This window comes from Pyrus communis, chromosome 2 (genome assembly GCF_963583255.1).
Source record: "Pyrus communis chromosome 2, drPyrComm1.1, whole genome shotgun sequence".
Lineage (NCBI taxonomy): Eukaryota > Viridiplantae > Streptophyta > Magnoliopsida > Rosales > Rosaceae > Pyrus > Pyrus communis.
Genome location: NC_084804.1, coordinates 32,547,214 through 32,558,868, shown reverse-complemented (window position 1 = coordinate 32,558,868; position 11,655 = coordinate 32,547,214). Strand labels below are relative to the sequence as shown.

The window sequence follows — 11,655 nt, the reverse complement described above, 5'->3', positions numbered from 1 at the left end:
AAGAGGAATATCACTAGATCGTAATACTAAGCGGTAATAGCATGATGTTAGTCCATTTCACGAAATCACACAAAATTAGTAATAATTATAATTACATGACAATCAATATATGTCACTGATCAGGCAGAAAATATATGATCCCTTACCAAACGTGGACGTGAATTGCTTCTTGAATTATTCTGGAAGAAAAAGGCAATCAACCCAATTTTGGCGTGAAGAAAAAGAGTGCAGTTCTTTTGTTTGGGATGGTAAATGCCGCTATGTAGGGAAAGCAAGAACATACCCTTGGTGTTTGGCACTCTCACTCCTCCATCTATCATCTATCTTGTATGACCATTTTGCAATCATCACCTACCCTCCCAAGAAACCAAAAACAACTTGGAACTCCGAACTTCCTAATCTAAAATTAACTTTCTCAATGCATGTTTCTCTACCATTCTTTCTCATGTTATTTGAAACGAGGAAGATAAAATTAAAATAAGTGGATCCAATTAACTCCTTTTAATTTCACCAGAATAAAAAATGTTGTTGAAAAAGTTAAATTAAAGATAATTCGAAAACTTGGATGTGGATAAATTGGCTAGAGGATATGTGCTCTTCTATGCATCCAGTTTGAATTCTTGTTTCCTCAATTTTTGGTTCAAGTGATGTTCTACTTTAAACTAATATAAATTGCAGGGGTAAGTGGCCCTTTACTATAATGGTGGAAAGGTATTGTGCCCTTACATGACGACGTGGTTCAAACCTTGTTGGTGACTAATCTAACATCTAACTTACTAAAGCTATCGCTCGACTCAAAAAATTAATATATATATATATATATATATATATATATATAAACTGTAGAGAGATGGCTAGTTTGGTATTGCTATGCTTTAAAAAAAAAAATTGCTTCTGTTCTGTTGCGAGATTAAGCTCATTTTTGCTGTTTCATGTTTTCAGCTTTTTTCACCCAAAACTGTGAAAATAAGCTGTGTTTAAGTGTTTACCAAACACCTTTTTTAGCTCAGCTTTTTTTGATACCCAATTTTTTTATTTATAAAAACATCTCAGTACCAAACCAGTACTCAAACTCGAATGACATAAAAAGGAGCACGTATGTTCTAGTCAACTTGACTATGCCTACCTTTTGCATGCGTTAGAAAATATTTAATTTCAATACATATGACATGATTTTATAGCTTGGCATGGAGATACTATGTATCATTATTGGAGAAATAATTGGGTGGTTTTTACAAATATGAGAGACGTGGTTGGTGAAGCCCATTCTGATGGGGGACCGTTTAAATTCTCTATTTAAAGATGTACATTACGCAAACCCTCCACAAAGTAAGTTGTAGAGAGATCAGTCACTTAATTTGTTACGAAATTTCTCTACACTATTCTTGCTAGCTTTCACATAAACCCATTAATTATTTTTTTTCCCCATGGCATTGATCCTTCCAAGTATTCCAAGCCTTACTACTTTTAGCAGCCTCCAAGTCAAATTGGCAGCAAGCCAAGTGAAGGGTGAACATGTTCCAACTGACATACCAAGACACCAACTCACGACTCTCATCAGATCCATCATCAACAAACAAGACGAACCACAACCCTTTTACGTTCTCGATTTGGGAGTTCTTGTCAGCCTTATGCAAAAATGGAACCATTGCCTTCCCAACGTTCAGCCCTTCTTTGCTGTCAAGTGTAACCCTGAGCCTGCATTCATTGCAGCATTGGCAACGCTCGGTGCGAGCTTTGACTGCGCTAGCAAGGTGGAGATCGAGGCCATCCTTTCTCATGGTGTAAGCCCCTCAAGGATAGTCTACGCCAATCCATGCAAGGGTGAGAACCATTTAAGGCATGCAGCTGGAGTCGGGGTCAATCTTGCAACCTTCGACTCCATAGACGAACTTAACAAGATAAAAAGATGCCATCCCAAATGTTCCTTGTTGCTCCGAATTGCAGTCCCAAATGACACGAGCTCCTGGCGTTCATTTGGGACCAAATTCGGTGCATTGTCCAAGGAGGTCGCGCCTCTCCTTAGACATGCGCACAAACTAGGGTTGAGAGTGGTGGGAGTTTCATTTCACGTGGGTTCGAAAGCTTCGGAATCTCAAGTATACCGTGGAGCAATAGCAGCTGCTAGGGCTGCATTCGACGTGGCAGATGAGCTCGAACTGCCCAAAATGCATGTGCTTGATATTGGTGGTGGGTTCAAGGCAAACCCGTTATTTGATGAAATAGCCGAAACCGTAAACGACGCCATTAAAGAACACTTTGGTGATCATCAATCGGAGTCTGATCTGGTGGTGATGGCTGAGCCAGGAAGGTTCTTTGCCGAAACGGCTTTCACAATGGTTGCAAATGTGATGGGGAAGAGAGCGAGAGGAGAGAAAAGAGAGTATTGGATTACTGATGGGATATATGGGTCGTTTAATCTTCCGGCATTTGATAAATCTTGTTTGACAGTTTCACCCCTCCTCCTTCACACTCCTGATCATCATCATCATTCAGTAGCCATATATTCGTCGACGGTGTTTGGACCAACCTGTGATTCGCTGGACACGGTGGTGGCTGACTGGAAACTGCCGGAACTGAAGTTAAATGATTATCTAGTGTTTCATAACATGGGGGCTTACACAAATTCCATTGGAACCAACTTTAATGGCTTCTGCATTTCTGCTATTCCCACGTACTTAACATTTACAAGTGCTAATAATTAATAGGGAATGAAAAACGAAAATAATAATAATACGAATGTATGTGATCGATCTTTCCCTTCTTGAGTGCTAATAATTAATAGGGAGTGAAAAACGAAAAAAAAAAAAATACCAATGTATGTGATCTATCTTTCCCTTCTTGTCTATTGTTATAAATATATTTATTGGTTTTATGCATTTAGTATGCAATTTTTTTAAAGCTTAGAATCTTTTAAAATTACCCATATAACCATTGAATGATTCTATTTTTGTTTAATAGTTGATGAATAAAAGAGCAAGTTTAGATACAAATAACAATCCTAGCCGAAAGTTGAAAGTATAAAAAAGTTGGAGAGAAATACAGTCATAATGGCACAACTTAAAAAAAATTATTTAAGATCATCCAAATTATATCACTACAAGTTTCATTAGTGGCCTTTAAGTAATAAAAACTCTGAGGAAAAAAAAGAGTGGCACATTTGCTTCCTTGGAAAAGAAACAAATCACAAATTGCAAACCATCCATTTCTTGCAAGAGCCGTTGACGGTCTCCCTTCCATTCCAATCTTCCGTAGCATGTGAGCCACATATTGGCTAATAAAAAGCCATCACGTGTAGGACAAAACACTACACCTAATGAGACTCTAGTTAAATTAGATGTCACATGTATTCATTTGATCAATAAACTTGGACGTCACGTTCATGAGAAAACAAAACACTAATAAAGTAATAAAAACAAATGAGGTAGTTAATAGTCACACCACAATCAGAGTGGATGGTTTGGGACCTTGCCTTGTCTATGTCGAAGGTTAGAGATCAGAAATACGAAGAAGGAAAAGAAAGAAAAGATAACACTAGCTTCTTTTGCTTTATCAATTGATTGCAACATCAGTGTGACGAATCACGCAATGCGGACAAATTATGAAAATACCAATGAGCCACCAACCGAGGGCAGTAGGCCACCAAATTATATATAGTTCATGCTTTTGTTTTGTGATAAAAGATTAAATTGTCTTTTTGTTTTGTTTTTGTTGAAAAAAGAAATAATACTATGGTGACTATCTATTTAAATCGTATAACATGGTTGTTGATGATTCAATTGTTAAGTGTTAATTAATATGTTTATTTTCTATCAGTGACACATCACATGATTTGTAAATGTAGTATAAAAAAAATTAGTCTACTTAGTATTACTCGACAATAAATAGTTTAGATATGGGTGGCGCCAAAAATTACTTGGATTTTCCACATGATTAGTAAGCAAAACTATTTTGATATATACTTTCCTTAGCTAATAAATCGGTATATATCAATCCCCCAAGTATCAAACCCTTTCACCACACGAGATTTTTCAATGTGCCAAGAACACGGTTTGGTACAACAAGTGTCATAATACAAGTTGTTAAATACTTGATAAATTTTTTTTTTCAACCGCTTATATTATGACACTTGATGTACTGACTCATGTTCCCGTCACACTGAAGTTTTTCTTCCCACCACACATAATTAGCTATAATATTTATCTGTGTGTACACACACACGCATCTAGCACTCTATAAAGCTCTCATATTCTTTCAACTAAAAGAAGAAAGCAGATAATTAAGAGAGAAAATGGTGGAATCTCCAGAACAACAGCACCCCAAGAAAGCCTTTGGATGGGCTGCCAGAGACTCATCTGGTGTTCTCTCTCCCTTCAAATTCTCCAGAAGGTTTATCTCCATTTTATCGTCTACATTCTCCATCCAATTGGTGTTTCATTAATCTTTTTGTTTTTCTTTCATCCATCTACAATTTGCGTGCTGCACGTAGTTCCTAGGAAAAACAATGAAAATCCAAGAGGGAAGAAACTGTATTTGACAACTTGAACTTTGCAAATAGCCCTGCAATTAGATAAATTGTTTTGAATACTTACATTTCCAAATTGTACATACTTCGGAATATGAACTAATTAGTGCACCTAAAATCGTGTACTTATATATTTTCGAATTAATATACCTAAGACTAAAATGAAAACTAAATCTAACCCAACTATCTAATTTCCTAACAAAAAGTTATTTACTTAATGAATTTAAATCAAAAGTCATTTGAGTTCAGTTGTTCATGTCTTAGTAGTGGGTGCAACTGAAGTTGTTTCTTCTTCTGCATATATAAACAGATCAGAATGCAACCTACTCAATTTATCAAAAATTACTATGATTTTGGTTGCAGGCAAACAGGAAAGAACGACGTCAGGTTCAAAGTACTATACTGTGGAATATGCCATACAGATCTTCACATGATTAAGAATGAATGGGGAAATTCTACCTATCCTCTAATTCCGGGGTACGTATACATACCACTCTACACGAAACTTTGTTATGACAAGTTAACGACTTTAGTTAAATTAACTCTCCATTAATTAATCTGTAATATAAACAGATCTAGTTACTGTACGTACTACAATGAGTTGTCTATTACATGCGAACACTGCCGAACGTATATGATGCATTGGATTAATGTGCTAACCATTTAACTAGCTTGTCAATGTGAACTTGATTAATTTAATCGGGCAATGCATGCAGGCACGAGATTGTTGGTGTAGTGACTGAGGTGGGCACCAAAGTAGAGAAATTCAAAGTTGGAGACCACGTCGGTGTTGGATATATGGCAGGATCTTGCCAATCTTGTGATAGTTGTTCCACCAATGCTGCGAATTACTGCCCCAAAATGATAGCGACTAGTGGTGACAAGTACCATGATGGAACCCCGACATATGGAGGTTACTCTGATATCATGGTGGCCAATGAGCACTTCGTAGTCCGTATTCCAGACAGCCTACCTCTCGATGGTGCTGCTCCTCTCCTATGTGCTGGGGTTACAGCTTATAGCCCCTTGAGGTATTTCGGACTTGATAAACCCGGTATGCATGTGGGTGTGGTTGGCGTCGGTGGCCTAGGTCACGTTGCCTTGAAGTTTGCAAAGGCTATGGGGCTCAAGGTTACAATGATCAGTACCTCCCCGAAGAAGAAAGAGGAAGCTATTGAAAACCTTGGTGCCGATTCCTTTTTGGTCAGCCACGACGAAGGCCAAATGCAGGTGATAATATGAATAATAAGATCCAATAAATTTATGACTTTAATCATATTTGTGAGCACTGTGACATACAGATGTGTTTATTTTGATTGTGTAGGGTGCCGTGGGCACAATGGATGGGATCATTGACACTGTTTCTGCAGTACACCCTCTCTTGCCTTTGGTTGGACTACTGAAGTCTAATGGAAAGCTTGTTTTGCTTGGTGTACCAGATAAGCCTCTTGAGCTACCAGTTTTTCCCTTGCTCATGGGTAAGCAGATGAATTCACACCAACTTCTAACCTTAATTGGGTTTAGATAAAAGAAAATTATGATTTTTTTTAAAAAAAAAACTAAATGCCTTGTGTAACTACGTGCATCTGGAGAAAGAATGTGTGTTGAAATCAGTTCCTTTTATGGTTAACTGATGTGCATTTGCATCAACGAAATAATTAGTATTAATATTCGATTTTTTTTGTACTTTTAGGGAGAAAGATAATAGCTGGTAGTATCATTGGGGGAATGAAGGAGACCCAAGAGATGATTGATTTCGCAGCTAAGCACAACATAACAGCAAACATCGAAATTATATCAATTGATTATGTAAACACCGCTATGAAGCGTCTTGTCAAAGCAGACGTTAAATACCGTTTCGTTATTGACATTAGGAACACATTGCACGTCTAGGTCTTACGTTTTGCATCCAAATTGTTCAAGCACTCGAAAAATAAAACCGATCAATCATTTCGCACATTTTTATTGTCTACTATACCTAGGTTTTATGAAAACTGTGCCTTGAAACCAGCAAAATGTGACAAGCCCAATTCTGAATAAATAAATTCTTATATATAAAGCTGGCAGGCTTTTGAATTAGGAATGGTTTTATATTAATATCACTCACACCTTGTCGTGGACCATAATGTTTTACAGGCCAGACCCAAATCCAAGATCAAAGGCCTAGAGAGTTTTGTATATTTTAAAAAATGAGATGGTGATAAGTTATAATTATTTATTTTTTATGGAATCAAACAGATTATGAAAAATTTTATTCTGTCCGCAACCACAATCAAGTAAACTCATCAGCGCGAAGTATTGAACTTAAAATTTCTTACATTTTTTGTTTATTGAGGGCCGTAGTTCATATCCTTACCATTGAGTCATTTGCTGTGATTATACTTATAAAAAATTGAGTTACTTTAATATTATCAATTAATTTTATGAAAATTTTCTTCCGAATCTATTCTCCAACAATTCATTTAATTAGACACGCAGTTTTTCTAGGTGATTGGTATGAATTGGAAGAATCTTATCATTACTCCAGTTAATATTGTATTCTATTTTTAATATATAAAAATATTCAAAATGTAAATAGTATTTTTTTTGTTGCCAATAATGTAGATAGGATGGTTTGTTAAAAATAAAAAAAATAATTAAAATCAAATTGTACTAAATTACATGGATGCCATTGCCGACGAAATATGTTCCCAACTTCCCACCACCACACCAAGGCATTCCACGCGTTTTGTTCATAAGAGGAAAGCAGAGCAGAGGAGAAAATCTAAAAGCTCAAGTCTCTAGCGGAAGAGAAGTTTTCATCTGCCGACCTTCCTTTCGTATAACTGGGTCCCGCAGGCACCGCATTTTCTAGGTGTGCTCTGCGTAATCCATGCATATTGCATACTACGACCCAAAGTCTGAGACTTTGTTGACTTTTAACATTCACCGTAGAATTTGGTCAATTCCGACTCAGAATCTGCAACAACAAGGTTCCATCCTAATTTTACATACCCAGAAGTGAGAAGACCCTTTGCAGATTTTGGTCCTCTGCTTTTGCTTTTGCCAGAGAAACAAAGGGAAAAGTCAGTTTTTGGACTTTTTTTGTGATTTCCACAACCCCACCCCTCCTGCATATAACTGGCTTAAAAGTGTTCTGGGTTCTCTTCTCATATTAATTTGTCTCTCTTTTGGACCAAAAGGGAGATTCTGTTCTTTATTTCAAAGGTTATTATTATTCTTTTGAACTTCGAAAGATTGTTTCCGACATTGATATATAAAAGCAGTGCAGTTTGGCATATCAAAGCAACCTGCAGCTTTCTTGGTCCTCTAATTCTTTAGGTGAGTTGCTCTGTTTCTCAATTTATTGTGCTTTTCTTTCATCTGGGTTCTGTAATTTTCATATACCTTTTGTTCTTTTGATTCATTTGCTGGTATGATCTTCTAACTGCTGAACTTAGTAGAGCATTTCAGTCAGATATTACAATTAAATATTGCATCTTTGAGCTTTTTTCTGCTTTGAATTTTACTGTTTGATTCTTGGGTATGTTTATTTCTTCTTGCTCAACAGTTTTTTTCTAATTCCATCGGTTGTGGTATCGATATGCAGGTGAAGCCTGTTTGAATTGAGAATTTGATACAAAATGGCCATAAAGACAATTGGTCTTATTAAAGGTCGTCTTCCGGAGGAGTTAAAGAAGGTACTTTTGTCTGTAGCTTCTGAATGGGGGGATGTAGTGGATGATATGAATGGCTTGCAGGTTATCCCATTGAAGGGGGCCATGACTAATGAGGTCTATCAAATAAGTTGGCCTATGAAAAACGGTGTTGACCTTTTCAGAAAAGTTCTGGTCCGGGTTTACGGCGAAGGAGTTGAAGTGTTTTTTAACCGGGAGGATGAAGTTCAGACGTTTGAGTGCATGTCCAAGCACGGCCAGGGGCCGCGCCTCCTTGGACGATTTGCAGAGGGACGGGTTGAGGAGTTCATTCATGCTAGAGTATGTGAACTGCTATGTTTACCATTTCATATTATCTTCTATTTTTTAGTACGAGTTAGTTTAACCAAGTCTTCAGCTAATGATGTCTTCCGAATACTTTCACTAATCCACTATAATTATCACTACTTTTCTTTATTCCTCTCTCTCTCTGCCCCTCTCTTTCCCTCCCCACCCCACCACACTCATCTTAGTTTAATGGTTCAATTTGCACCTTAGGACTAAATTGAATGATGCAGACAGCAAACAGGGACAGGCGGTACGGTCACTATAATCTTGATCATTCCTTTTAAGTGGTACTTTAGCTTCTTTTTTTTTTTTTTTTGTATGATAAGGGTATCTGATTTCTTAATTGTTGTGAAAGGAAGAAGCCGTTAGTCACTTAATAAATCATTTTCGATGAGTCAATTTTTGATAAGACTGTGATAAGACTAGAAAAGCTTAAACTCGTTACGCCAGGAAATATAGACTGTTGAAACCCTTACTTGTATGCCTAGTTTACAGAATTATACTTACTGAAACGCATTTTGGATACAACTGAACTGCGATTTGCAGAATCTTATAGTTAATCCAAAAATTAAAAGAAGAGGCAATCGATCTTTTAGCTATCGAGATAGATGATGAATATGTAATAGATCCTCTCCATTTTCACCTTCCAATTACTGTGTCAGCTGGACAGCTTATGCATCATCTAATTTGAATTGATTTCAGTGATCTTTTATTTTCTCAATATAAAATATAAGTCGTCAAAGGGGACTGTCTTATTTGTTTTGGAATTTGATCCACATCATACCAAAAACAAACAAAGGGACGTTTGAGGTTCAGTGAAATCTCTTCAAATAGCCTGTTGCAGAAGATATTTTTAGCATCTCCATAAGCTATTTGTCTTTTGAATTTCCAGACGCTATCAGCTGCTGACCTCCGTGATCCCGAAATATCTGCAATTATAGCAGCTAAGCTGAGAGAGTTCCACAATTTGGATATGCCTGGTCCGAGAAATGTAGTCCTTTGGGATAGAATGAGGTAATTTTATATTTTGAAAGCTAAAGTTTCCCTTTCGAGGATTCATGATTTTTTATGCAATTTACCTATTTTCCCCAGGAACTGGCTCAATGAGGCGAAAAATTTGTGTTCGATAAAAGACATACAGAAATTTGGCTTGGACACTTTGGAAGAGGAAATTAGTATGTTAGAGAAGGAACTGTCACAGGACTATCAAGAAATTGGGTTCTGTCACAATGACCTGCAATACGGTAACATAATGATGGACGAAGAGACCAGATTAATCACTATAATTGTGAGTTCCTTACTCGATTTCAATGAAACTGTTTCATTATCGTTAACTGTTTCTGTGATTTTAAAAGTATTGCACTTTCTTTACCACTTTTCTTTCCTTCCACGTGATTCCACTTGTAACCTATGATTGTTACTGAAATCGAACACCTTAGTTCGTACAACCTGAATTCTCGTTTTCACATGGACACTAACATAGGGTTTTTTTAGTAACTTAAAATAGTGTCAACTTCTTGAGTAGTAGAAAACATTGTCGAATCTTTTTATAACAATACATCCATCATTTTTCGATTTGAATCATGATGTCGATGTGTATACTTATTGATCGACAGTTCTAGGTAGTACTTTTGCCAAATGTAACCCGTGAAGCAATCGCTGAGAGTAATTTTCTTGGCATGTCTTGCTTGCATGTAAACGTTAATGAAAATTGTCTAGCCTCATATTCAAATTGTATTCACCAAGCATGATTCGAGTTATCTGTAGTTGGATTTCCGTTATGTTCTTGCTAAAGAACGGATGTGTAAACCAACGTTTATAAACCTGTTTTGCAAATTGCAATACAAGTTCTAATAAGATTTTGTTATGTTTTCAGGATTATGAATATGCCAGTTACAATCCTGTCGCTTACGACCTTGCAAATCATTTCTGTGAAATGGTTGCGAACTACCACTCTGACACACCTCACGTTTTGGACTACAGGAACTATCCAGGTAACTGTTAATCTGTTAGTGATTCGTTCTTCATTGCACTTTCGCCTACTATAACCTTGAGCATTCAATCAAGCTGCAAACATGGAATTAATCATTTTGTAGTTTTATTTCGTTACAAAATAAATAATTTGGTTTTCTCCACTGCGTTGCATCAGGTCTGGAGGAGCGCCAGAAATTTGTCCGTGCATATCTGAGCTCTGCAGGTTAGTCTATTGATTTTGCGAATGATTTGAAAGCTTTGGTGATTCTCAACAAACTTCATCTCCAATATTCCATATAGATTACGAACCCAGTGATGCTGAGGTGGAGCAGCTAGTTGAAATAACAGAGAAGTACACTTTGGCTAACCATCTCTTTTGGGGCTTATGGGGAATAATTTCGGTAATAATTTCTACGTTTTATTACACTTTTATTCGCAATAGCTTGCGTGTGTATATGTGTTCGAGTGACCGCTTCTTCGTGTGTATAACGTAAGATACGTTCGCTGCTGGTTTGCAGGGTTATGTGAACAAAATTGATTTTGACTACGTTGAGTATGCAAGGCAGAGGTTTCAGCAGTATTGGTTGAGAAAGCCCGCGTTGTTGGGTTCTTGAGGCGATTCCCTGTAATAACACGAACAAGGACTTTACACTCGTTCGTACTCAGTGATGTTGCTTCATAAATTTCATCGGAAATGTGAAATAGTTGTACAAATAAAGACGTGTGAGAGATTTGTACCAAAAAAAAAAAAAAAAAGAAAAGAAAAAGATATGTGTGAGATATAAATATGAAATGTAGTTGTCAATGGCATTGACGGCTGATAATAATACTCAAAGGGATGATGCTCGCAAATATGTTTAGTTTCTTCTTTGTTTTGTTAATGTCTTGCACAAGTGCTTATTAGCTAAGAGTTGTTGGGTACCCTTATGAACTTTATTGTGCATAGTTAGGGGGTGTTTTACGCCCAATTCATTCCGTCGCCTCTTCTCAACCCTTTTCGAACTGAGAGGAAACTAAACATACGAAGATGGACTCTCATGTAGTATGCGTTCTAGTTAAACTTTATATGCGAGTCAATCAACTCTGATAGTATAAAGAAGTTGAGGTTCCAGCTCAAAATCCTTTTGCAAAGGAGTGGCTTACACATCATGTGTTTATATTATCCATACACCC

At 36.8% G+C, this 11,655-nt stretch overlaps 3 protein-coding genes across 3 annotated transcripts; all 3 read left to right on the top strand.

The window, feature by feature from the left end:
* Positions 1-1,315: 1,315 nt before the first annotated feature.
* On the top strand, positions 1,316-2,879 carry LOC137725422 (ornithine decarboxylase-like). Its single transcript, XM_068464092.1, has one exon. The coding sequence runs from the start codon at positions 1,428-1,430 to the stop codon at positions 2,703-2,705; it is 1,278 nt and encodes a 425-aa protein (XP_068320193.1). The 5' UTR covers positions 1,316-1,427; the 3' UTR covers positions 2,706-2,879.
* Positions 2,880-4,241: 1,362 nt separating this feature from the next.
* On the top strand, positions 4,242-6,627 carry LOC137726177 (probable mannitol dehydrogenase). Its single transcript, XM_068465059.1, has 5 exons — positions 4,242-4,389; positions 4,889-5,002; positions 5,242-5,755; positions 5,850-6,003; positions 6,219-6,627. Exons 1-5 carry the CDS (start codon positions 4,292-4,294, stop codon positions 6,416-6,418), a joined length of 1,080 nt encoding a protein of 359 aa, XP_068321160.1. The 5' UTR covers positions 4,242-4,291; the 3' UTR covers positions 6,419-6,627.
* Positions 6,628-6,761: 134 nt separating this feature from the next.
* On the top strand, positions 6,762-11,390 carry LOC137726178 (probable choline kinase 1). The gene is made up of 8 exons (XM_068465060.1): positions 6,762-7,846; positions 8,115-8,502; positions 9,401-9,522; positions 9,601-9,796; positions 10,385-10,502; positions 10,658-10,705; positions 10,783-10,883; positions 11,001-11,390. The coding sequence occupies exons 2-8, from the start codon at positions 8,149-8,151 to the stop codon at positions 11,094-11,096; spliced, it is 1,035 nt and encodes a 344-aa protein (XP_068321161.1). The 5' UTR covers positions 6,762-7,846; positions 8,115-8,148; the 3' UTR covers positions 11,097-11,390.
* Positions 11,391-11,655: the final 265 nt, after the last annotated feature.